Source organism: Symsagittifera roscoffensis, chromosome 5 (assembly GCF_963678635.1).
Source record: "Symsagittifera roscoffensis chromosome 5, txSymRosc1.1, whole genome shotgun sequence".
Lineage (NCBI taxonomy): Eukaryota > Metazoa > Xenacoelomorpha > Acoela > Convolutidae > Symsagittifera > Symsagittifera roscoffensis.
In genome coordinates, this window is record NC_087066.1 from 55,742,719 (window position 1) to 55,770,682 (window position 27,964).

General features: G+C 35.3%; 2 protein-coding genes across 2 annotated transcripts in view; both read left to right on the forward strand.

Annotated features, from left to right (window-relative positions):
• LOC134847028 (uncharacterized) overlaps positions 1-27,964 on the forward strand; it is a 397,482-nt gene that overhangs the window by 231,848 nt on the left and 137,670 nt on the right. The gene's annotated exons all lie outside the window — the stretch shown is intronic.
• Positions 5,514-24,149, forward strand: LOC134846111 (ileal sodium/bile acid cotransporter-like). The gene is made up of 7 exons (XM_063863327.1): positions 5,514-6,113; positions 6,499-6,770; positions 8,053-8,224; positions 15,318-15,545; positions 21,215-21,370; positions 22,691-22,940; positions 23,912-24,149. The coding sequence occupies exons 1-7, from the start codon at positions 5,825-5,827 to the stop codon at positions 24,090-24,092; spliced, it is 1,548 nt and encodes a 515-aa protein (XP_063719397.1). The 5' UTR covers positions 5,514-5,824; the 3' UTR covers positions 24,093-24,149.

The following is a 27,964-nucleotide window of genomic DNA, read 5'->3' on the forward strand; positions in this document are numbered from 1 at the left end:
TGAACGGTTTATCAAAACGTTTCATGTAAACGGTTCATAAGAAAGGTTCATTAAAGTAATTAAAGGAACGGTTCGTAAAACCGGTAAAAAAAAGTACGCGGGTTTTGGGTCGCGATCGTTTTTTTTTTTCAAACCATTTACGGTTAGTACTGTTGAATATACTATTAAAATGTGCGTCACATAATCATCAAGCAAATTTAGCCGACAAAAACTACTGTTATGTGAGACTTAAGCAAAAAGTCTTTAGTTGTTCAGGAAGCGAGCATTCGTCGGCCGAAATGGTGTAAAGACCAGCAATTCTTCCTCGTTTTCAAACAATTCAAATTCACTCCGACAAGCCATCTCAGCACTTGGTTGGTTTTTTTTGCAAAGATGGCCTAGCTTCCGATCCTTCCGTAGCCTCATTTGTTCCAGGCAACTTGGTCAGAACAGAGTACAATGAGTAATTCAAATTAATATAAGTATTCAAGTTTATTACAAAAAAGAGTTTTAATAAAGAGAAGAGTCGGTTTAATTGTAAAAAAAAGGTCGAATCGAGCAGGTGCATTTTTGTGCTTGCCATCAGATAGGCCATAATACGGTTGATAAGATTGATTCATACAAACGGTTCATGAAACGAGTTGATAAAACGCACTACTGAAGAGAAGGCTTACGATTGTGACACAAGTATTAAAATAACAAAGTTTGCTATGTAGGAACTTCTTCTATGTGCTGCTCCTGAAAGTTTCTTGCTCACGACCCATTCTGCTTGATGATTTTTACCAAATAAAAAGAAATATGCAAAAAAGTTTTTCGATAGTCAGAAATGGATAAAAAACACATTTTGCCGAAGTATTTTTAAGCAAGATGAAGATAGCAAATCTGTGGCTTTGAGAACCCTCGCCCTCAGACGTTGCATGAGAAATAGTTCAAAGCGCTCATGATTTTAAGGGAACAGATCTTGACCGCTAATCCAAGGTGCAATTTTTTGGCAGACACTTTAAGGTTCAGAGCCAAATACCAACGAAGCAATTACCCTCCTCAGTCAGATTCAAAAGTGTTTTAGATCATCGAAAAACCAGAGACTTCTGAGAGTTCTGTAATATATTTATTCGGATTATGGGTCATTATTGAGTTATTCAAGCCATTTACGGTTAATTCTGTTTATTATACTGGTAAAACATGCATCATCACATAACCATCAAACAAGTTTAGCCGAAAAAAAAAACTACTTTTTGAAGGACTTATGTCAAAATTCTTTAGTTGTTCAGGAATCAAGCTTTCGTCGGCCGAAATGGGTAAAAAGAACCCGCAATTCTTCCTCGTTTTCAGACAATCAAAACTAACTCAGACAAATCATCTCAGCACTTAGTTGGTTTTTTTTGCAAAGCTGGCCTAGCTTCCGGTCCGTCCGGAGCCGCAATTATTGCAGGCAACTTGGTCACTCAACAAGGACACCATCTGTTCAGAATTGTGTACATTGAATAACTGAATCTTGATTATAAGTATTCGTCTGTACTAAGGAGATTTAATTAAGGATAGAATGGGTAAAATTGCAAAACAAAACGAAAATCGAATCGAGCAGGTGCGTTTTTGTGCTTGCTATCAAATAGGTCATAGAAACGGTTGATAAGAATGGTTCAAACAAACTGTACAAAAAACTAGTTCAAAAAAAGAAACATTAGGGGAGAAGGCTTACGATAGTGAGATAAATATCAAATCAACAAAGTTCGCTCCGTAAAAACTGCTTCTATGTGCTGCTCCTGAACGTTTCCTGCTGACGACACAATCTTATTGATGCTATTCGCCAATTATAAAGAAATGGGCAAAAGAAGTTTTTAGATAGTCAGAATTCGATAAAAACAACTGTTGACGAATTTTATTTGAAATAAGGATCATGATTGATGGGGTAATTTTCAAAAAACTAGAAAATTAAGAGAGCAATTAATAGGTTAATAGAGCAAATTTTGCAAAAAAAAAATCAGCACCCATTCAGCCGTTTGCTAACTTTTTTGAAAATTAGTCAGCAAACTTTTCACTGAGCAAAAAATGTTTGGAGACTACTGCCATTTTTGCTAATGATTTTTAGGCAATATTGTAACATTAACTTACCTTGAAAAACTAATTTTGTGCGTAAAATTTTTCTCAAATAGGTCAAATGGTTCTTGGCGAACTACTGTCTGTTCGAAAGTTTTCAGACGGAAAAATTGTTTTTCAAGATGATAAGAAGCAGTTAACAAGGTATAATTTTTTTGGACTAAAACTCTGTGAGAAAAAAAAAAAATTGCATGCTGCAACTTTCTGAGTTAGGTTAATTGTTCTTATCAATTAAATCCTGTCATGCGAACTTTTTGCTACTCTTTGTAAGTTTTGTGACTCTTTGTAGTTCGAGTAGGAAAAAAAAGTAAATGAAACGAGAAATGTGACATGAAAATCTCGAAATGAAAAACTTGCAAGATAATTTTAGGATGTTTTTCAAATAATCTTGTGAGATATCTTGGAATAAGTTTTTCAGAAGTAATCAGAAGTTTTTTGCTACCTCTAATAAATATTTTTGTACAAAAAATGACGAAAAATAAAAAAAAATTAGCATATTCAACGGTTTGTGCGAAAAACGTTTTTTACAAAACCATCCGTGAAATTTCAACGTGGCTAAGAGAATGCTAATCTTGTAAGATTCTTGCAATATTTGCATTAGTCGGCAAGAATCTTGCAAGAATTGCATTCCAAGAACACTAGAGAGTTTCAGAAGCATTGCATAAAAAAGCTACTTTTTCCAAGATAATTTATGACTCAAGATTGTCTGCAATATCAATATGGCACCCAAAGTTAAAAAAATTTCCAATTTTGATTAACTCTGGCTTACCAATTTTACATTTTTTGTAAATTAAAAACAATATAGTGGCTGATCTGAGCAGTAGAATGGCGTTGTGACATTTAACTGCATGCAATAACTTCACAAGCAAACGTAAATAGCGTTGAAGTTATAGTTTTAACGTTTTAGCTTTTAACGGACAACGTCTTAATTTGTTGAAATAATTCTGTCCTTCAATCTGAAACTCATTAAAAATAGTTTGAAGTTTTGCGTTTGACTTTTTGCCGGCGTTTTATACGCTTTTTCTTTTGGACATGGCTTTGAATGAAAACTGTTTTGAAGCTAAGAACTTGAAGTTATTTAAAAAACAGCACTGAATTTCTTTTGGTTTGCTCAGTAATAGTTTTCACACAATTTCAAAAATTCGTTTGTAACTTCAACGTAATTTCACTGACTCAAGGTCAGAATTTTTTCAGAAACTGAGACGTTGTCCGATAAATTTGTTAAACGCTATAGAGAGTTGCAAAAGTTGGAACGGACAGAATTAATTAAGAAAATCAGATGATCTATAGAGAGTTGCAAAAAGTTCGGACAGACAGAATTAATTGAAAAGAGCAACTCCGTCTAGACATCAACGGAAATTGAAATTGAAATAAACATAACGTCGAAAGATCATAAAGCATATAAGTTTCGCTCAGAACTTGTAGCCACGGCGGGCAATTGCATCCGAAGCGTCAATTAGTAGGCCTTGAAACAGGAAAAACATTGCTCAGGATGGCTGATGTTTTTCTGCGATTATTTTCCAAAATTTGAATAATTTGATCATCTTTACTTCCGTTTTTTTGGGGGGTGGGGGTGGTGTTTAATTGTTGTTTTTTTTGTTGTTAGAAATAACTCTAGATTTCAATTTTTTAACTAATTTTAAGAACTGTTTCATAGTAAAATCTGGAAGTTCATTGCAGTATTTAAAAAATAGGCTAGGATAATCATAGGATAATCGACGATCATGCATTTTGATTTTGGTCTGATAAAACATTCAATGTTGTACGGCTTCAGATTTTGCATTAAAAAAACGTCGAAAAGAATTGCTTGCTCATTTTCATTAAATCTGTCTGTCCGAACTTTTCGCTACTAATTATAGAGAGTTGCAAAAAGTTCGGACAGACAGAATTAATTAAAAAGAGCAACTGTCTAGACATCAACGGAATTTAAAACTGAAATAAACATAACGTAGCAAGTTCATAAAGCAGAGTTACGGAATCTACTTAACAACCCCCTTTTCAAGAAAGGGGAGGAGATCGTTAAAAAGATTACTTGCAGCGAACTTTCGACCAATCAGAACGCAGCAAAATCCGAATTTACATACAATGATTTTGTGCGATATTACTGTTTTTATTTACAGATTGTTTAGTAGTTACAATAGAGGGAGGGGGATTGTTGAGTAGATCCGAGTTTCGCTCAAAACCTTACCACGGAGGGCAATTGCATCCGAAGCGTCGAAATGTTTTATAGTAAAATCTGGATGTTCATAGCAGTATTTGAAAAGTAGGCTAGCATAATCATCGGATAATCGACGATCTCGCATTTTGAATTTGGTCTGACAAAAAATTCAAGGTTGTTCGGCTGCAGATTTTGCATGCAAAAAAGCGTCGAAACGCACTGATTGCTCATTTTAAGTAAATCTGTCTGTCCGAACTTTTTGCTACTAATTATATTTGAGAAAATTTTTACACGCAAAAACTTGTTTTTCAGACAGAAAATTTGATTCAAGGTCACGCAAGAACTCAAATTTGTTTACAAAAAATGATCAAAATTGGCAGATTGGTCTTTGTATTTATTTCTGTCTGCTACAACTTTGTACAGCTATTTATACCATCCAAGCAGGGTTCATTTGATTTTGGTGAGTTTATACTTACCGCGCTAGTAAATTCTTCTCTATTCAAGTTCTAAAATAAATAAGCCGGGTGGAACTTACTTTCTTAGCATTAAAAAGCCTGTGTCTGTCAGCACCTTTTGCAATTTATTTTCCAAATATCGCAGAAGGTAGGTAGAGAACGCTTTGTTTCAGCTGTAAGTTTTTCTATTGACAAAATTTGATCAATATAAGCAGTTCGAACAATATTTGTTAACACTTTTCGGAAACATTTGAAACTCAGATTGAATTCCAATTTCGATCATTTTTCGCAGCTAAAAAACTATTTGGCTATTCAAAGCTTGCTTATTGAGACTAAAATTATGTCACGCCGAAAATGAAGATGTTCATCAACTGAAGTCCGTGGTGACATCTCCCAAGCACTGAGCAGGACCGGGGCAACATAAAAAAATTAACAGTTTATCTGAATCTTTTTGGAGCTTTTTGCAATTCAAAAATTCAGTGCTTTGGACAACAAATTTTGAAACAGAAGGTTATTGAAAGATTCAGACTTGAATGAGAAATACTCATGATCAGAGATCTTCATGTCATCCATTGTTCTTCATTTTTGGGGCTTTCCTATGCCCTCAAATCCGATGCGAGAAGATTAAAACTCCTCGGTTTAGATACAAATGACGCAAAAACATAGAATAGATAGTTTCTCTTTAACAAACAGAAGTTATTTGACTAGCCGAACAGACTTCCTATAGCCGTCTAATTGAATGCCGAGCGCAAACATAACCGTCGACCTCGTCAAACTGAGTTTGCATTGTGGTCGATAATTCAAACTGGCTCTGAATAGTTTGTAGACTTTTCTGGAGATTAAATGGAGAACTTTCAAATGCGACCGCATTTTGATATAAACTGCGTCCAACTATTTCTCTTTGAAAGGCTTTGAACAACTCTTATAAACAGCCATATGATTTTAAGTTGGTATAACTTGTCATAATTGAAATCTAACGTTACTTTTCTGCTCCAAAGCTCTAGCTCAAACTCAAAAATTGAAGTCCATTTTATAATTATCAACAGTTCATTTCTTCAGCAAACTTTTTGAAACTTAATTAACCATTTTCAAATCAATTTTTGCGAACGTTGTCTGAAGTAACAAATCTGGTCAAATGGTCCGTATAAAAGAAATTATCGTAATTTATACGCTGCTAAATTGCGTTTTTTTCGTACCCAACTTGGCGTACATTCAGATTGAAATTATAAACACTGATGGTCCCCCGGAAATACTAAATCAGGTTTATGATGGTGAATCCCTGGAATTGGTAGTGTCTCACCCATCAGAGCAGGCGACTATAGGAGTGGTAGAATGCACTCCAAAGCATGGCAATCTTCTCGTGGTGACGAAAACAGAGCAAGATGATCTTAGAGCCAGATTCAAAGTGAAAACTAAACGGATCGGTAAGTGTTCATATGAAAAATAAAATGTGCGAATTGCTTGAAGTATATAATTACTTTGAGATATTTGTCATCTGAAAAACTCTTTTAGTCCGAACTCCCAAAAAAAACTGGATCAATTTACAACAAAGTTTTTTTTGATGTAGGGTACATGGGTGGATCAAGATTTTCTTCGAAAAAGAGAATCTATTTTTCGACTTATTGAAATTTCGTCGATTTTTTTCTAATTTCACCAAAACAGTATAAAGACTATCCCGGTATAAAATCCTTACCTTGCCAAATTTTTGAGAAAATGTTTTAAAACGCTGTTTTTGACAAAAAACTGCCTTTATTGGTGCGCATATGAAATAAATGCATTTTTTCAAACTATCTTATTTTTTTTTTGCAGGCAATGAAGTCATCAGCTGCGTTGAAAATAAAACATATGACTCCAACGAGATGAGAACTTCTGAATACTCCACTGAACAGCAGCAGGAGATAGTGATTATTCTGGAACCCACCTGGCTCGACCCCATCTTCCCCTACTTGGGGGCGGCTGTGATAGTGTTGCTGAATGTGCTGTTTGGCACTGAGATTTCTCTCAAGGACATCCGTTTTATACTCATGAGACCCAAGCCTCTAATCGCAGCTGCATTGTGTCAGTTTGTGCTTCTACCTCCAGTAAGTGTCCCACCCACCTCTCCGCTCGACCGGAACGAAAACTCAATTTTTTGTTCCGACCATTGATTTTTTTCTTTTTGTTTTCCACGCAAAATTAGGTACCACAAATAAACTTCGGACTGGGCTGAGTGATTTAATATAATAAAGCCCTTTAGGTCATAATTCGAACCACATTAAAAAATTCTGAAAATTTTGATTATTCGTTTTAATTCGAGCAAATAAAGCAAGCGAGCAGGCTTACAACAGCTGAAACGCCTAATATATGCCTATTTTAAAACCTTAAAACTTAACTTTAAGCTCGTAAATCTAGTTTCGGAAATTTTTAGCTTCATTTTGGAAACCAAAAATTTCGAAAAAATCAAAAATACTGCAAAAGTTTTGAAAATAAGTTTTTTTTTTTAATTTTTTTGTTTTTCTAATCATTTTTCAACAAAATTTTTTTTTCCCAATTTTCCTATATTACTATGTCTGTCTAAAATGGCTAAATTATATTTTTACGTCCGCTCACACTATGCAGAAAAAACTACACTAATTTGGAAAAAAAAATTCTTAACCGTAGTTTTCTAAAGACTATGGTCACAACATTAGTCTATCCTTGTTTAATTATTATGCTCGATCGGAACAAAAACTTAATTTATAAAAACTTTTTCTTTTAAGAGTTTGCGGTTCCTTAAATTCCTATAAAAAAATTCAAATTCCCATGTGGTTTGCAAAGCTGTTTTCCCAGCAAGAACACCTCAAAAACTAGTTATTATTAATGTCTTCAAAAAAATTAGATCTGGCTACATTACGAGGCCAAACTGTGCACTGAATAGGCTCACAGTTTTGTGTCTGTATGATTCCGGATTCCATTGACAAACCTTTAAACTTGTTCCAAAATGTAAGTGAATTCCATTTACAAAACTTCCGTGGGTTCCGCGTACAAATACCTGTAACGTATTTTTTTCGGCACTTTTGTTGTGTCGGGGATTCCGTAACAAGCGAATATAGCTAGTTGTTCTGCATTTCGCAACTGTAAGTCGTTTTCACAAAATGTACATGGAATCCGCAAATGTAAGCGGAATCCGCAAATGTGAGCGGATTGCGCGAACTGTAGGTGGATTCAGAATTTTGTTTATTACTGAACTCGCATATGACAATTAAAAGCTAGAGCTGGAAATAAAACGTGAAAATACAACAAAAAATTGGGGTAGAAAGCAAATTTTTAATTTTGTTTATCTCGAACTAATGTTGCAAAAACATTTTGTGATACTTGCTCATGAGCGGGCTATTCTCATTTAAGTATGGGCTAGGAGTTGCACGTCTGCTCGGTTTTGAGGCTGACATTGCTCTGGGGGTGCTGATGGTGGCATGCGCGCCCGGAGGAGGCATCAGCAACACTGCCAGTTATCTGGTCGAGGGGGAGGTCCCTCTCTCTATCTCCATGTCCTTCTTCAGCACCGCCATTGCGGCCGGTATGAGATCACTATTTTTCTATTCAAAGACATTTTGTCGGTTAAGATATTGGGTTTAATGAACTTTCTTCCTTTTGAACTAAAGTTTGGTTGTTTAAAGTCTGAAGAACGGCTTGCCCCCCTCAAAAATATTTTTTCGAGTCAAAATTAATTTGTTGCGGAAAGATCCTTCAGGACAATTTTGAGTTAGATGTGTCTCATTTAGTAGCCAGAAAAAAGATATCTTTAGGTGGTCGAGAGTCAATATGAGGTCAATGAGGTCGAACCCGTGAGCGCAAAAAGGATCGGGTTATGGGGATTTCACAAAATATTGTCTTTTTCGTGAAATTTTTTTTCGACGACCATTTTTGTCAAAGTTTTGAATCAATAAATAACGTTTTTCCTGCCACCCTCAAAATTATCATATATTGACTTGTGGACAATGTATCCACCTGGCAACCAAAAGGTGGCGGTTCGAGGCCCACCATGTTCCATGGTTGTTACTTGCGATCAAAATATACACTTCGCAAACAGTGAAAGCTACAAAAACATCTCAAGAGAGAGCTCCATAAAACTAATACCAAGCATGTTTTCAGGCGTCTCTGGATAGGCGTTGGCCCTTGTTGCAAATCATGCCATTCTTCTTATTTCATTTAATTAGTCTTAAAGTATTTTAACTGGTTAATTTAGTTTTGTCCTTGTTATCTTCATTCTCTCCGACGGAGAGAATGATCTCTCACTTTTTAATGTTTTAAATTAGAGATTCATTCACTTTTTAAACATATCTTATTTGTAACTAAGTAGAATTATCCGTAACAAAGAAACATTTTATCATGGCGCAGTCAAACAGCAACGAATCAAACGTGAGAGGTATACCTTCATTTTGGCAAAACCACACAGTGGACCCGCCAATTCCTTGGGAAGAGTGGAGCTATTTATTCCAAATAGCAATAATCGCAAAGGAGAATATTGATATCGAAAATCTCTTGAATCCATCGGAACGATATCACCCACATCCCCCAACATTGGAAAATCCGCCGGAAAACGAATCCGACGATCAAAAAACATCTCGCATTGAGAGGAAAATTCGAGAACAAAAGAGGTTTGATGACGAAGAAATGACCTCAATAAAGTCAGAAACTAAGCAATTCAACGGCATGAGACTTGAAGAGGCGGACAAAAAACTCAGATCCATACTTTATTTAGCCCTCGGAAACGAAGGAAAGAAAATTTTCGGCCAAAAGCTTACGAGAGTTAGAGTTCTGCAAATTTCTTTTAAAGAATTTTGGGAAAATTTGTCCATAGCTTTTGTGAGAGAGACAAACATAACCTTCGAAAGACACAAGCTATTAAACAGAAAACAGAGGGACAGAGAATCATTAGAACAGTTCTGGGTGCACTTGCAGAAATGACAAAAAGATGTGACATTCCCACAGGGGAAGATGAGTGGATTCGAGATATTTTTATCAATAACATGAAGAACTCGGACATCCAACGGAAACTTCTCACGGAAACCTTACTCCCACTGGAAGCCTTAGATGCAGCCCTGATTGACGAAAAAGGAATAACAAACCACATCAAAATGACGAGTACTTTTAAAACCAACGGATACTCTTCCAACAAATCTTTTAATCATTTTAATGTAAAAAGAGAACCCACACTAAACATCGAAAGAACAAACACATGTATGAAATGCGGCGGAAATTTTACCAAAGGACACCTGGCGGTTTGGCCCGCTAAAGATACGACTTGTACGACTTGTAAATATCGAGGACATTTTACTAGACTCTGTAAATCGCGTCGTAAAAATGAAAATATTGTGGATAGTCAAATTGTAAATAATACAGATTGTAAACATCCTTCGGAACAACTGGATGTAAATATCGACCGCGCTAATAGAGAATGCTGTGGAGTAATCAACGCATGGTCGGAGTCCGGATAGAGCGATAACGATGATTACTCTGTATTAAACGTAACAACTATCTACGACGATCAAGGAAAGGAATTGAAGAAACTATTAAATATTGGCCTAGGAAATGAAAACCAAGTAATTCGCAATATACAAGTGGATTCAGCTAGCCCTGTAAATTTTCTTAAACAGAAAGTGTTACACGAGTTGAAGTTACGAGATCCTATGTGAAAATATATCCAGTGGATAAAGCGACAAAAGAACTTTATTGCGGATTTACGAACAATGCAATAAATATCACTGGAAAAGTAATCGTCCCAATTTTCTCAAATGGATGGTCTCACAAGGAATGCCACTTCTTCCTAACACAAGGTCACGAAGAAAACAACTTGGGAAACGACAATTTACCAAAAGTCGGAATCGAAGTTTCACAAAAACAATACACAACACTCACCAACAAGAGAACTTGTAGGTCTATCAATTCAATTACCTCACTTGACATAGATAATGAAATAGACATGGTTTCCAAAACTTTCAAACAATTTTTCCTTCGGATTGGAAAAATAAAAAATCAAACAAAAATAACACACTTTCACGAACCACTAAAGCCAATTCAACTAAAAGGCAGGCGGGTCCCACTACACTTACTGGATTCAGTAAAATCAGAATTGTGCAGACTCAAATCCGAAGGACATATCAAAAAATTAGAAAACTGCGACGAGGACAGATTTATTAGTCCGCTAGTTATCACTTGTAAAAAGGACAAATCGATAAAGCTAGCCCTAGATTAAAATTTAACAACAAACAAATATACAAGAACAAATACCAGATGCCCAATATACACGAATTATAGCGGCTCAAATTTTAAACAATTCCGCTGGAGAAGTATGGTTCACCAATCTAGACCTACAGAATGCATATAGTCAACTTTCGCTTGACAATTTTACTAGCAGCCAATGCAAATTTAGCCTAGTTGGCGGAGATATAACAGGCACTTATCAATTTTTAACCGGTTTTTACGGACTCGGCGATATACCAAACGCGTTTCAAAGAGTCATGGACTCAACTCTGGGAAATAATTTTTTTAAAATTGTTACCTTGACGACATATTAGTCGCTTCAAAGGAAGTTTTAATGACCACAAGAAAATTGTCTATAAAATTTTATCAACGTTAGATAGTTACAATTTCGCAGTTAAATGGTCGAAATGTAAATCTTTCCAAAAAGAAATCGAATGGCTTGGTTTTAAAATATAGAAATCCGGAATTGCCCCACTATTCGATAAAACCAAAGCAATTAAAGATATCCCAATTCCAAAAAATCTAAAGGAATTAAGATCATTCTTCGGGTCAATTAATCAGTACATTAAATTTGTACCAAATTTAGCATCTCTCGGAAGCCCGCTGAGACTTTTTTTAAACAAGAAGTCGATTTTCCATTGGAATGAAGATCACACAAAAGCATTAGATAAGATTAAATCAGAAATAGTCAGAAAACACCCACTTCGACGTCAAAAGGCCCACGAGAGTAAAAATGATGCTTCACATAACGGGTTAGGTGCATCCCTTGAACAACTCCATTAGAACGTTTGGAAAACAGTGTCATTCGCTTCAAGATTTTAAAATCCTCATGAATCCAAATATTCAAAAAACGAATTAGAGCTATTAGGAGTTGTATGGGCGATGGAACATTACAAAAACTATCTCTACGGATCTGAATTCGAAATTATTACCGACCACAAAGCTCTCCTTTCCGCTTTGTCACCTAATCACGGAAACAAAACGTATCATAGCCGATTGATAAGATGGGTAGATAGTCTTTTACCATTTATTTTTACTATAAAGCATTCAGCGGGAAAAGATATGGGTTTTAACGACTTAATTTCAAGAACTCCTTCGGGTAAAGCAATCCCCCCATCACATTACGACAAAGAATTCATAGTTGCAACTACCAAAAAATATATAACGCACCTTTGGATAACGAAAACTCATTACGTAATTCAATTAGTTCAATATCGGAAAATTCCCATTACACGAGATTGCGAAATCACATAATAATTACAGCATTGAATTTCGTCAATTCTTCCATTTCAATCTAAATTCAAAAACACTATAGAACAGAATTTTGTAACTCTAAATGCATTCCCTCGGATTTCTCAAACACCGACTCTACTAAAATCTTTCTATCAAATTCAGCCTTTATTTATTTTTTAATTCTTAATAGTAGCTGAATTATTAATCCTTCGGATCTTAAAGTTATAAATAGTGTAAACAAGTCAAATAACCAAATTGTAGTAAATCCCTCCATTTCCGGGATACAGGTCTCAATCGATTTCCAAATTTCTTTAGAGCACAAAAAGTTATTAACTAAATATCGCGAAAATCTCAAGTTACCGGAAAGACCTTTGGATTTAAATACCTTATTCAATGCAAAGTTGGTCGCATTACTAACGGAAGATGATGAGATGCTAAACCCAATTGTGAAGGCTTTACAGAAAAAAGTAAAAAGCATCAACGCTAATTCCCGTTATTTACACCAATTTTCGAAAGACCTTCATGAATCCGACGGACTATTATATATGGATGCAAAATTGGTTATTCCTTTTACACTTCAAAACACCGTTTTAAAAACCTTACACGAATCTCACCCTCGCCAATTTGGTATGAAATACCTGGCATAATATATTTAGTGGCCTCATATAAACTGACAAATTTATTTCCACGGGATTAACTGCACACAATGCACCCAAAATGGTAAGAATATAAAAAACATTATACCTACCAAACAAATTAGCGAACTTCCCGATTTATCTGAACCTAATGAGGAATCAAACCTTGATTTTGCCGGCCCATTAGATAACACCCGGGGAAACAATAAATACATCTTATTATGTATAGATCGTTTTTCAAAATTTCCATCAGCTAAAATTACATCTTCAACGTCATCAAACACGGCAATCGAATTCCTTCAAGATTAATTTTTTCTCCATGGGATTCCTAACTCTATTCGTGTTGACCACGCATCCTGTTTTACTAGTCAGGATTTTAAATTATTTTGTAATTCTTTTGATATCAAATTAATATTTTTTATAGTTGGGGACCATCGTTCCAATGGTCTTGTAGAAAAACTTGTTGAGACTGTAAAATATAAATTATTAGCAATGTCTTTAGAACAACAAAAACCTACAGTACAAACTGCTATCTCGAAAATCATTTGGAACTTACGATCTTCCTTTCAATCAAAAATAAAATGTTCACCGTTCGAAATACACTTTAGTAGAAAACCGAACACGAAGAAGAACCAGCCACCATTGGAGAAAGGTTACGATTCGGACCATCTTACAACTCCAAAACCTTCATCTTCCCGAGTGTCCCTAAACAGCCCGTTTAAAGGTAATTTACTACGAAAAACCAACGGAAGTATAAACGGAAATCCCTTCTATAAAACACTTGGTCAGAAAATAATAAACTCAACAAAATCCACGGTTGAACTATCAGATGGAAAAATCATTAGCAAATCGGACATTGCCATCCCAAAGTCTAAATCTTCTACAACCCGTTCATTCAAAGGAAATATCTCTTTTCCCTCTTTTTTTAACATTGATTTACAAGTAGGTCCAAGAAAGACCAACAAATCGAAGCCCCAACAGACGCGGAAACCAGGCCCTAAGACAGGACGACATACAGAGTGTCTCACCCCGGTCACCACCAGATCTAGAGGAATAAAACAACCAACTAAACTCAACAAATCGAAACGAAACCGAAATAAAGCCTTGTCTTCGAACACAGGATATTTAGCAGGTGATGAATCCATGTTCATTCCGTCGGATACGTCAGACATTAGTGATTGGGAATGGATTGCGGGAGGTTTTCCATGCAGAGAAGTGATAAGAAAACGCTTCATTTCGGATAACCACATTTTTAACGAAGAACCTATACCATCATTAGATCCTCAAACATATCAAACTAATGTAAAATCTGAGATTTTAGACGAACAACTTCAATCTACAGATACAGCGGAATGCCCAATTAGTATAAAACCAGCACCCCAAACTACCTCACACCCACCTGGCGAACCTTCTACTGCTGCGACAACGTAGGGCCCAAACAATCCTTTGGATTCAACAAAAGAACCGGAGGGAGAAAATCCGGTCCAATTTCCAGTCTTTGAGATAGAAGACTCCTCTGACGAAATTACGATTACTGGGGAAAGGCATCCAAAGGAAATCACTATCAACGGTAATGATTTTAATTTAAGATGTTCGAGTCGAAATGTTGGACCCCACAATTCTATGGTAAACGAGTTTACATAGATATTATAGACGAGATCGAAAATCAACCAGGCTCCGCAAATAATCCAATATCTCTGGACGAGGGCGACAGCTCGGGCTCCTTCACACAAACCATCAGAGAGAATCCCTCGGATAACCAGGCTCACATTTGCGACATTCAACCGGAGGACCGTGAACCGGGCCCAGCGTGCTCCCCATCTTCTGATCAAATCTCCATTGCCTCCACTGACGAGTCCCTGAGAGATGCGGTGAATAGTTTCGACAACTACATAGACTAAGACAGCGAAATTTTTAACGCTGAGCTAGAAAAATTCACGGAAGGGGACAGTTAAACTAAATCAAAAACTTGAAAACTCGCATTTAGACAGTGATAGTCTTACTAGTGTTTCGTTTCAGCGCAGTTAGAGTTTACTTATTTTGTAACCATGAATTAACATCCGCCGGAATTAGGAATTATATAATTCTTTCTAATCAGTCATTCCTTCGGAGCACTAAAATTTCATTTGTTATATCGTGCAGTATTTATTTTCAATCCTTGTTGGACTCCTCGAGGGGGAGAGAAAGGGTTATATAAAATGTTACGTATTATGGCACATAGTACTTTAATTTTTTTTCCAACTAAGGGGAATGTTGCGAATCATACCATTCTTCTTATTTCGTTAAATTAGTCTTCAAGTTTTTTAACTGGTTAATTTAGATTAGACCTTGTTATTTTCATTCTCTCCGACGGAGAGAATGATCTCTCACTTTTTAATGTTTTAATTTAGAGATTAATTCACTTTTTAAACATATCTTATTTGTAACTAAGTAGAATTATCCGTAACAAAGAAACATTTTATCAGCCCTTTCCCTCGTTACGTTACAATGAACGTTTTTGATCTTAAATCATATTTTAATATTTATTTCATTTCTTAGGTACAATGCCCTTGAACTTGTTCATCTACGGCCGATTCATCTCAGATGACCCCAGCTTCACAGCCGGAAACATCCCGTACGGGACACTCATCCAGGGTCTGGTGGCTATTGCACTGCCAGTCTGTCTCGGAATGGTCCTGATAGCCAAAGCGAGGAAGATGACTCTGGCTGTTAAGAAGTACGCCAAGCCAGTTGTGCTGTTGCTACTGCTAGTCTACATATCAATTGGTCAGTTCCCGTGATGAACAAAAATGCGTGTCATCATGTTTTATTCCTGGAAAAATGATTATCATGAATTTTTTATCATAAATTCTTTTAATATAAGAGTGCTTGTCATACGATTTTCATACATGGAAAAAGGCGTAACATACAACTTCCCCTTTTCAAGTACCTCCCCTTTGATTCTCGCTAAAACATGCTTTCCTAATTGCTTCTTCAGAAATAATTTTGATTTTCGAAAGTTAAATCAGATTATGTCACTAAAATAAAAGTGAACACAGTTTTGATCATTTTTTCTTTCAAGCGAATTGCGGTGTCAAAAAACTGAAAAAGTTAGAAAATTTATTAAGATAATCTTACAAGAAAATGGGAAGCTGGAAGAGAACCGAGTTTTAAGCGTAACTTATAAAGCATGAAACAATCATAAAACATGACCTTACAGGGGCAGATTTAGGGTGGGGGTGGGGGTTGGGTTGCACAATTTTACAAAATCCAATTTCGGCCGACCGACCCTAAATCTTTTCACTAGGCTTTTTAAACTGTTTTTTCAAAGGGTGATTTTGACCTGTTTTTTTCCACAATTTGCTTTCGGTGCACCAAAGTTGGTCAAAATAGTGTGTTTATTGTGTTTTTGTTCCAGTTTTAGTAACGAAAGTAACGGAACATTTGGGCTGTGGCATATTTCGTCCCATAACAGATCACGTCCCATTTTAATTTTCATAGATTGCGTCCCACTTCAAGGCCTACGCAGATTTCGTCCCATAAATTTCGATATGGGACGAAATCTGTATGGGAGGAAATGTGCTAATTAAATAAAGAGGACAAAATCAGTAGAAGGGCGAAATTCGTGCCAATCGAACATTTCTGCTCGGGGTGGGTTTTTTCTTCAGAAAATTTTCGTTTTTTTAACTAGCCATTTTTACGGAATATTTTTTTATCATTCAAAAAGTATTGTTGTCCTGAGCTTAAATCTGAAAAGATATTTTACCTGTGATTAATTATTGTAAAGTTATGTGGGTTCAAAGATTGCGATTTTGGTCAATTTGGGACAATTAATGCGCGATATATTTCGCGCTATTAATTAAGAGGTCAACCAAGCGGAGATTTAATCCGCCCTATTAATCGTTCCAAATTGGTTGAAGAAAACTAATTTGCCATAATTGATTTGTTACTAGGAGCGCAATTTATCACGTTACACTTTATATGGCGTGTGGGGGGATCATTTACACAAAAAGTCTTTGTTTTCATTTTATTTCTTTTATTTCATCAATATTAATTTTTTTGGTGTTACTACTGCTCCATAGACCTTAAAAGGCAGTCGGAACATTCAGGGCTTTGCCTTAAAACGAGCAGACTTGTTCGGTTTTGATGCCGAAAAAAAACGCAAGTTTTTTGTCAAAACTTTTCCAAAAAGTACCCAATAAGAGGCAAAAGATAGAGAAAACCGGCGCTTTAAGAAAGCTCGGACCTTCTTTTTCGGTCAACCAAACTTTTCAAGCTTTCTTGAAGCGTCGCAGAAGGTCCCCAAAGTTTACCAAAATTTTTTGACACCACCTCTGGTATGGATGGCGGTAAAACCCCCCAAGCTTGTCTTATATCCCAACGGAAAGGGTCAAATCTTTGAATGCGCCTCATTTCGGAACATAATGCACTTAATTCGGAATTATTTAGCCGATAAGTGTCTGACACTCGTTCGGAATTAGGAAGCTGCTATTTATTGCCACACATGTGCTACACACATAACTGACCCCCTTTATATTATCAAACATATGGATATTAGCACCAGATTGCAATTAACGTTACGACCAGTTTAAAGACAATTATGCCACTCATTTAAAGTCAAATTTGTCTTATTTTCATTTTCACAGCCGTTTGATCGTAAAGTTATGGCCGCTTGATCGTAAATTTAAATTCCATGTTCGCTGCTTGGAAATGAAATTATTGGAAGTGAAAGCGTTGGGAGAGGAGGGTTTGAGGGCGTTTAATTTTTTGATAACGGCTTTCGAGGTCCTTTGTTATTTCTAAGTAAACTTTTCTCAGTAACAGCAATCAGTATTTATACCACGGGCGGATCTAGGATTTTCTCGGTGGGGGGACGGGTTTCTAAAAATTGTTTAAAAATTACGTCCAAATTTTGTGTAGGTTGATCATCTTGATGTTTCTTGCTCTCCCAAAGCACTGAAAAAGACCCTGTTTCGGCCACGTTTTCTGCGCCGCAGGCAAAGTTTTGAAAAAAAAACTAATCAAAAAAGGCGTTTTTGTGGAAAAAATTGACCAAAAAGTTGGGTTTATTTTTGGCGGAAGCTTCCCCTCAAAATTAGTATAAATTGGCGCCAAAGGCATCTTTAAAAAAATTTACGGTCCGTCAGCCAAAATGGATATGGACAGCTTGTTCTTTGACCGCTTTTGTTTCTTTAAAGAATATATTAGCAACTTAAGAAAAACAACAAGACTGCTAGTATACCAAGGTAAAGCCTTGAATGTTACGACTGCACTCAAGGCCAAATATTAAGTTTTTTCGATTGAAAAAATGACAAAAAAAAATAAGATAAAGAATTTTTTTTTTCATTTTTCTTCATTTTATCTTCCCACACGCTACATAAATTACTAAGGGTGTTTAGCGCCTCGTATTGTGATATTAGGATTAAATTGCTGGCCTCAATTCAATTTGGATCTCATTATTTCACTTCTTACGCGTGTTATAAAAACGCACTCTATCGAACTTTAATCATCCCAAATTGGCCAATTTAGCAATTTTCAAACGCCCGTAACATTATGGAAAATGATCACAATGAAAAACCTTTTTAAACTTGAACTTCAAATAAATATATCTGTTATAATGGTATAAAACTCCATGAAAAAAGATCGTCAAAAAGCTTAGTTAACAAGTTGAAAACTGTCTGAAAAAAAACGCACCAAGCATAAATACTCCTCACTTTCTTCGAAAATTGGATCAAAAACAGTACTACATGCTAACAAGACTGCTCGTATATGAAAGCAATTCCTCGAATATTCCGATTGCACTCAAAACCCTTTGAACAAATTTTTTTCTGCTTGAATAATTGACAAAAAAATTGTGAAAAAAAAAACTTTTGTTCATTTTCTTCATTTTATCCCCAACATGCTATAAAATAGTAAAGGTGTGTTTAACGCCTCGTTTTGTGCTAAAAGAAATAAATTGCTGGCCACAATTCAATTTGGAACGGATGCATTTGCTTCCTGCGCGTGTTATTAGTACGCAATATATCGCACTTAAATTATCTGAAACTAGCCAAACTTTACGCAAAACATTCACAGGTGAAATATCTTTTACTTTTGAGATTAAAGTAACAATATCTCTCAGATGGTATAAAAAAATGCAGACAAAAAACGCTTTGTTAAATAGTCGAAAATTGAGTGAATAAAAAAACCAGACCAAGCATAGGTTTTAAAACAAGACGCTGGTTTGCAGATCAGAGAAACAATTTACATTACCGTTCGAACAAACAAATTTTTAATCACTCAATTAAACAAAATCCCACGTTTGATAATCATAATCTTTGTTAAAAAAAACTACAGGGTGTTTCAAATAAACTGTAATGTTATAAAAGCTTCTCATTTCATAACTGTTGATCAGTTCGACTTCAAATTCGGTGATATTATGTAGAACAGGCGGAGATTTGATAAAACTCAAAAACTGTGTTGATGAATTGAACTCGATAGTAAATACCCGCGATTTTCCAACTATCTCACGCTTCCACGCAACAAAAAATTTTTTAAACTACAGTGCTGATTTAAATTATCCGGACAAAACTAACATAACTTGAATTTTCAAACGCGTTTTTCTCAAATTGGGTTAACATTAGACAAAAAGTGAAGAGAACAAAAGTTGCTTAGAATTTCACCAGAATTAATATGGTGTCATTTTTTCTCCGAAATTCTCAACAAAAATTTTACCCCAAAAATGGGTCAATTTGGCTTTTTTCAATTAATCAAGAATTACGCTGAAACTACTTTGTTAATTGATACGAAAAGTATATCACAGGAAGCCGCTTACACAGCTCAATAAAGTTTAAGAAGGGTTAAATCTCCAAAAACCAGTATAAGAGAAAAAATTTGATTTTTACTATATAAAACCCAGAATCTCTGTTAAAAAATAAATTTTAAACAATTTGCGCAAATTTTTGGAGATTTAACCCTTCTTAACCTTCAAATCTCCGCCACTTATCTATCTTGTGCATAAAAAATTGTGTATTTATCTCTTCTCAAAAAAAAGTTATAGCGTTTTATAAAATTACAGTTTATTTGAAACACCCGTATTTAAAGCTTCGTAAACCAATCAAAAGCAAAATCGATTTCTTTCACCGAAAATGACCGAAAGTTCTGCCAACCGTCTGCTCGACAAACATAACTATAATTTGATATTGACCACAAAAATTGATGTCTTCGAACGTTTTTTTTGTGTGTTCAAATAAAGACGTGCAGCAAGGGTATTACTGAAAAACTAACTGAAAACACGCATTTTCTTCTGGATTCCGCAAAGTTTGTTGCTTGAGCTAGCATTTGAATTGCACCTTGTTTTAGTCTTTGCTGCTTAAGCAGTTTTTTTTCTGGAGTCGACAATCGAAAAAAAATCGCACATGTTTTAAATCGCACTATGTTTTACCAATTTCTTTTGATTCGATAATTGCATGAAAAGTTTCAGACAAACAGTCTTGTTGCGGATTCTGTAGCCGTTTTTTTCCCAGCCTTGTCGCGGAATCCGAACAGATCCGCACTGATAAGAAATGCCCCTTTTTTTGAAACCATACTTATTTTTATATGAATCGGTACTTTTTAATTACACCGGGTTGTCTGTACTTTTTTCTGTTCGGTTTTGTTGATCTGATGGCCGGAACTTTTCTAGATAAAAGTTAATACCATCAAGCAGGGGCTTATTTAGGGGGGCAATCGCCCCTTTTCAACAATTCCGACCCAAAGGGTCCCCTTGCGTACTTTTTGTGATATACAGTTTTGGCTGCCCGATATCAAAAAGTTTACCAAAGAGGCCTTTGGCGCCTATAAGTATTAGTTTTGAGGGGGCAGTGTGAGCCAAAAACGCAATTTTTTCGCCAAGTTACCAAAAAAACCAAAAAACTCCTTTTTGGCCCGTTTTTTTTACAGAAATAATAAACCTATTTTTTTCCAGAAAGTTTGATCAAAGGACGGTCTTTATAGTGATTTGGGAGAGCGCAGAGAATTAATTTGGTCGACCTAAAAAATTTCGACAAAATTTTTGATTTTATTTCTGCCTCGTTTCGGTTCTGAGGTAGATCGGTTTAGGGTAGCTGATTGATTGACAACATTTCACTTCATACGTAAATTAACCGTAATTATCGGAAATTACAAGTCAAGAAAGAATATCGAACTGTCATAAACTTCGGTATTTAAAAGCAGAATTCAAAGTCATAAAATACGCAAAATGAAAACATTAATAAATCAATTTTGTAAACAGCGCCTGAGCAATTTGTGAACTTTGTTTCGATCTTTCAGTTTTCGACTTTTTTCACACAATGTTCTTCGTTCACAAGAAAATACATTAGTTACGACCTTGGTTTTTCCTCGCTAAGAATTCTAGCGAGAACAGATTTTTTTGAAAAGAACTTTGCAACTATGATGAGAAGATGCAATTTTTAACCATATACTCATTGATATTTCAGCGCTGTACAAGAGCTCCTTTGCGTTCAAACTTTTCTCACTGCGGGACTATCTAGGAGGTTGTCTGCTGCCTCTGGGGGGATTTGTTCTTGGCGGTGTTGCTTCTTTGATTCTGCAACTGCGCTGCTCACAGATTAAAACTATATCACTCGAAGTTGGTAAGTTAATTCTACAATCAAATAGTAGTGAGAGTATATATGAGTGACATACATATTATTTATCTTTTGGGTTTAGACAAATCGGTTTATTTGTACATCCGATTAGTTGGTACCACTTAATTTCTGCAAGCAAAACGAACAAGTTTGCTTATGGAAGGAACATTGCTGCCTAGAGAACTGCAGGTTGATGAAAGTCAAGAAGTGGTCACGACCACGGGCGGATCTAGGATTTTCTCGAGGGGGGCGGAACTGCAACCAAATTTTGAAACTTTTGTCGACCTTCTTTTTAGAACGACCCATTTGATTTTTCGAGCTCTCCCAAAGCACTAAAAAGTCCTTTTTTTGTCCAACTATTCTTCGTCATGGCAAAATTTTGAAAAAACAGGCCAAAAAAGGCGTTTTTAGGCACTTTTTGGAAAATTATGACCAAAAAATTGCGTTTTTTCGGCACGTGCTCCTCTCAAAGTTAATTAATATTGGCGCCGAAGGCTCCGTCACTAACAATGGTATTTCAAAATTGTTCTAAAAATAGTACTAAAAATAGAACTAAAAATAGTACTAAAAAAGGGGACCCTTTGGGTTGGCAGGGGGTCAAATCCCTGAGAGAGGGTGTCCCCCCTAAATCCGCCCCTGGTCACGACTATGATATTCAACTTTAAGAATGAATTTTTATCGGCTAAAATGCAATAATCTTGTACCCTGCATTATTCCATACGCGACTAGAATAAAACTCGACTAGCATAAATGTTGGAAACTGCCAATTGTGTGCAAATGTAAGTGGGAATTGAACCCGATTATTGTTATAATAAATAAACATGAATTGCTCCCAAGTAGGGGCGGATTAAGAAGGGCGGGGGCGGATTTCCTGTCGACCCAAATGGTTCCACCTTTGCTTGAGATATCCATTTTGGCGAAGGACCCTAAAAACTTTCTAAGGCGCCTAAAGTGTCTATATGTACTAATTTTAAGGGGGGAGCCTTTTGTGGCCTGTTTTTTAAATTTTTGCCTGCGGCGCGAAGTTTTTACCAAAACAGGGTGTTTTTAGTGCTTTGGGAAAGCTCGTAAATTCACTTTGCTCGACCTAAAAAAAGGTCGACAAAAAAAAAACAAAATCTTCGAAAGTTTTTTGAAAACCCCCCCTCGAGAAAATCCTAGATCCGCCCCTCCCAAGGGAGATTATTATACAAATTGATGTAAAAACATGGTTATTAATCATTATCCTTTCTTGTCGGCATAAGACCATATTATCCAACCTTTTTTCAGGCGTCTCAAAAAAGCGGACAGAGAAAAAAAAGGCGAAAATATCGGTTTTTTTTCCAGGTATGCAGAATTCGATGATTGTAGTTACGATGACCAATTTTGTGTTCGATCCTCCACAGTCGAATCTGAACTCGCTAATGCCCATAAGCATAGCCATAATGACCATGCTAGTGTCCATACCTCTCTTCATAGTCCACTTACTGGCTAAGAAGTACATTGCTAAATACAGAGACGTGTGTGACGAGAATAAAAGTGAACAGCTGAGACAGCGACAGAAGTTCGAAGGACTCGGAGGCACAATTAGACGAAGGTAAATTACAATAAATCAAAAAAAATCAGACCTGGCTGATATATTACAATAGGTGGAAGCTTCGAATTAAAAAGCTGGATCACGACTTTTTTATTCTTCTAAAGTTATTTTAAATTTATATCCGAGCCAACAAAAAAACTATCCTGCTAAATGATCCGTAAAAGTTGAATTTTGAATACTGTATTTAAAAGAAACTATCTTAGAATCATAGCTGCACTTCTCTAATAGCTCACGGAATTACGACCTATCGTAATATTGCTCCGAGACCGGGTCACTTTTACCATATTTGTTATCTTAAAATTCCAGTGTTGGCCATCCTGCAAATATTTCAAAGAACTTCTAATAAGTCTGTAAGAAACTTCACTACAAATTTTTTCTTAATTTTCCTATTTCTTTACCCTAATTTTGTAAAGCAGTTGCAATAATCAATGTTTACTTTTCAGTTCAGTGAGTTATGAAAAAAAAATTGTGAACAGAGGTTATAACAATTTTTGTGCCCTTTGTGATGGCCATTTGTGAAAGAAACGAAATCTTTGATTTCTAGAGAATTACAAGAAATTAAAATAGCAATCTGACAATTTTGAACAAACTTTGAAAAATGATCAATAATTTTCAAGCGATATTGAGACTTCAATTCTGTCTGAAAAACTAGGTTTTTGCTTGCAAATATTTCCTGAAATATGTCAAATTGCTTTTTTCATTTGATTTTGTCTGATTCAACTTTTTACTACTGATTTCAGAGAGTTGTTACAAAGTTCCTTGCAAAGATCCAAAGACCTATTTCAGACCGTTTTGCTGGCGAAACCTATTTTTTTTTTAAAAAAATGTATGTCTGAATTTCACCTACAATTTCACATTTGAATGCAAAAATTGCTGAAAATTAGCTAAATAATAGCACATTGATTTCCTAATTTAATTCTCTGTTTGAAATTTTTCTCTACTTGTTACAAATACTTCGCTATCTATTACAGATTCAGCAGTGTGAGTGTGAGTAGTCGTGGTCATCCGAATACAAAAGGAGGGGTGACTGGAGTGGCTGTTGATCCGACCATGGACACAATTCCAGACGAGGAAGAGGACGAGTTCACGAGGAAGAACGACCAAGAAAAAGTAACCGTCGATGTGAATGAAAAAAACCAAACCCATTTGTAAATTATTCTATAATTATATGACCTGGAAATATTAGTAGAGAACAAATAGATTCGAAATTCAACGCTTTATGGAAGTTTTCTTAAAACTATTTCAGTCAAGACTGGTAGGAAACATTCTAGGTAGTATCATATTGAAGCCACTTTAGTTTTGATTCGGAGTCCAAATTTAAAAATTCCAAAAAAGTTGTCTGTCTAAAAACTTTTTCTGACTTTTTTCGTTTATCAGACTGAACAGTTAACAGATTTAATTCTTTATTTAATTCTGCAATTTTCGATTTGTTTCATTTTAATCATTTTTATTGTTAAAAGGAAGGGAAACTCCTCTATCGAGCAGCAAAAGTGTAAAAGTCTCGAAAAACGTGATCGACTTCTTATTTCGAAAATGAAAATTAACTATCAGATTTCCCAGCGAAATAAAAGTTTTACCTATTGATACAGTTTTCTCAAAGTGGGTTAATTTTAACATGAAAGTGTCCACCATACTTGCAGAGCACCCGGGTTGACAAAAAATGCTAGTCATAGAATTGTCATATTTGGAAAAATGCTAGGCGTACACTTTCCATACATTTCCACAAATAAGAAAAGTGCATGAAAGGTCTGATTAGTATTTTTTCATATATGGAAATTGTATGACTAACATTTTTTCATATATGGCAATTGTAAAAATAGAACTATTTCATTAATTAACTCCAGCAAATTAAGACAAAAACTACATCGATTGCCATCCCATAAGACGATCAGTCCCTGAACAGAGAAGAGAACCAAAATTTGTTGTTCCGGCTACTCTCGAAGCATTCTAAGTAATTACGAACTTTTTCCAGCCAATTTTGGCTACTTCAAAGAGAACTTGCGGCATCTAAGTGCGGTACGGTTTTAAACCTACTAGTCGTGATTGTAAATCTAATTTAAAAAAAAAACAGTTTCAGTGTCAACGAACAGCTGATCTGAATAGTTTTGATTTATTTTTTGGAATAAACTAGACAAAAATTGCTAAGACTGACTTCATCAAATTAATACACAACTACCTTTACTTTACTACACAACTAGCATATGTTTCATAATAGTAGGTTTTAAGCCAAAACAGTCTCTCTTTGCGAAACAATTGCAGAAAGAAAAACTTTTGAAACTAGAAAAAAGAAATTAAATAAGCAAATTGTCTGAATTCGAGCAAATAAAGCAAGCGAGTAGGCTTACAAGCTACATTATGCCTAATTTAAGATTTGAATAATAATAATAATTCTTATGATTCTTATGATTTTTAATTATAAGCAAATAAAACTAATTTTGGGTTTTTTTAGCTTCCTTGGCAAAAAAATTTGAAAAAGTTTTGTTATTTTTTTGTTTTTCTAGTAACCTTACTGCAAAAAATTTTGTCCATTTTGCCTTTATTGCTATGACTGTCTAATATGCCTAAAATTTTTTTTTATCTAAAAATGCCTGAAAATATATAAAAATGCCTGAAAATCTGCTGCAAAAACGAATTGTTACTAAATGAGTTTTTCAATTAGAGGGAATTGCTTTACATAATTGCGCTTAGAACGTTGATAAAGAAAAAGACAATTCGAGAGAAAATGTATACTTTTACTTTTCGTACCGCGGGAGCCCTTAGATTTGCAAAATTCAAAATCGCTGACTCTTGCTATCTGTAGCTCTGAGTACAAAAATTCGCTGAAATTTTCAAATCAAAAAAGTTATAATCAAGAAATTTTGTAGAGATTTTGATGATTTTCATTACCATAATAAATCCATGTAAAATCCATGTAAATCCATATATCTAAATGCGCAATCTAATATCAATTTCATACAGTATATTATCTGTATAAAACTCGATTTCAATCGCAAGTTTGTCACTGCGGGTAGTTATGTTATGATTTGCTGCGTTCAGTAAATGTTTGGAATACGTAGCCTAGATTGAAAGATGTTTTCATTCCCGGGTTGACCAAAAATGCTTATCATACAATTCTCATAAATGGGAAATATCTTGTCATACATTTCTATACAATTCCATACGTACAAAAAATTTTATGAAAACTCTATAAAAAATTGTATGACTAAAAATTTGTCATTTATGAAAACTGTATGACGCACAATTTTTGGAAACTTTTTTTTCACAATTGAGGCACAAATTACATCACAGCCCATTTAATAAGCAGTGCAACCTGTGAACAGAGAAAAAACCGTTTTTTCGAAGTTGCAACCTCAGTTTCTTAATTTTTTGCAGTAAACCTTCTCAACTCTTTAGATAGCAGCAAGGTCCTAGCCATAATCTTAAGGCGGAGTACTGGAGAGGGGGTTACATCAATATTTAAAAAAAAAACCTGCATATCTGGGAGAAATCTCCCCAACATCTTGAATACACTACATCTGACATCTATAAAGAACATTATGATAAATGAGTAAGTGAAAGCGCTGAATGTGCTAAACGCCTTGATATGTTTCTTTAGTTTTTGGAAAGCAATTCGGATTCTCGTTTAAATTTCAATTTACAGATATTAGGAAATACCCACTTTTGTTTTTCTATTAATCAGGCCTGGTCTTACATGAAACATTTAAATGATGCATCTGATCTTGTCATATCTGGGCAGGATTTGAGCATGCTGGACTCTGACATGAGCATGACTAACTTAGACATGCCTATAACTGACCCAGAAATGACTATTCCGGATTCACATATTAGCATACCTGGGTTTATTACACAAAAAAAACACTTGACACGTTGCAAAAAATTGTTCCTCTGTTCAAGTTACCATTATTGACGTTTTTTGTGAAAGTGTTGAGCAAGAAAAACACTCTGGGCTAATTTAAATTGGCCTCACAAAGAGTGGTTTGGATGCACAGCCAGAAAACATTTTTGCTTGATTCTAGTAATAACCAGTTTTAAATCTAATTAACAATTGCCACTCCCTTTTTAAGAAAGGGGGTACAATTGTCAAGTAGATTAAAATAACGCATTTTCGACCAATCAGATTGCAGCAAAATTAGAATTCTCAAAACAAAGCGCTAGCGCTAACTTAATGCATTTATTGAATTTTGCAATTATATTAACAGTTTTGGGACAATTGCAGTCACAAGTTAAAACCAGCTCGTAAGAGTTTAAAAATTGTCCTAAAGTGTCTTATTTCTATTATTTTGATGCCGAACTTGACCAAAAAAAAAACAAAACGTTTTGTCACACAAAACAATGAAATCAAACAAAAAGTGTATCCACAGCCGCGAAAAATTTTCGCTTGGTTCTTGGTAGTGCCCAATTTCGAATCAAGTTTAGCCTTAAACGGGAACCAGTTCACAATTTCTAGAGGTTCATAATGCGCTAAGAGCTCCCGAGTCATACGCTACCACGTTTGAATATTATTGTCTGGAACTTCGAATGATTTTATCTGAGGCAAGGGTCTAGCAATATAGCATAACAAGGCGATTGGATCACCTTGAATAGTAATTTTTCCGCTGAAATAACGTTTTGTTGTTCCAACTCCAATGCTTGAAAACAAGAAAATTTAAGCCAAATTTTACAAAAATTTGTTGCTGATATTTTTTCTTTTTGGCTAATTAAACAGGTCCATCTTGCAAATCTGCTCTGAGATGGAATTGTGGGTTTTCTGCATCAATCTAGCGTGAAGATCTCCCTTTTCAATCAATCGTGTCTTCAGTTTGTCTGTTTAACACTTTGCATTTCTTAGTTTCATCGTGAATCAACAAGTCCAGCTCGTTACTCTACAATCGTTATAAAATATTTTTTTCTGTATCAGTTTGTGTGAATATCTCCATTTTCTATCAAGTCTTTTGTATGATTTCACTCCTCTTGTGAATCTTCGTCAATTTGGGTTTCACCAAATCCAGAGGAGCTAGGTTAACTCGTCTTTTTCGAGCTTCGCT

What these genes read in the sequence shown, in the direction of transcription:
- LOC134846111 (XM_063863327.1), top strand. Translation starts at nt 5,825, where the DNA reads ATGGTCCGTATAAAAGAAATTATCGTAATTTATACGCTGCTAAATTGC. An exon ending in AGTGAAAACTAAACGGATCG is followed by an intron (nt 6,114 to 6,498) that starts GTAAGTGTTCAT and finishes TTTTTTTTGCAG; the next exon opens with GCAATGAAGTCATCAGCTGC. An exon ending in AGTTTGTGCTTCTACCTCCA is followed by an intron (nt 6,771 to 8,052) that starts GTAAGTGTCCCA and finishes TTCTCATTTAAG; the next exon opens with TATGGGCTAGGAGTTGCACG.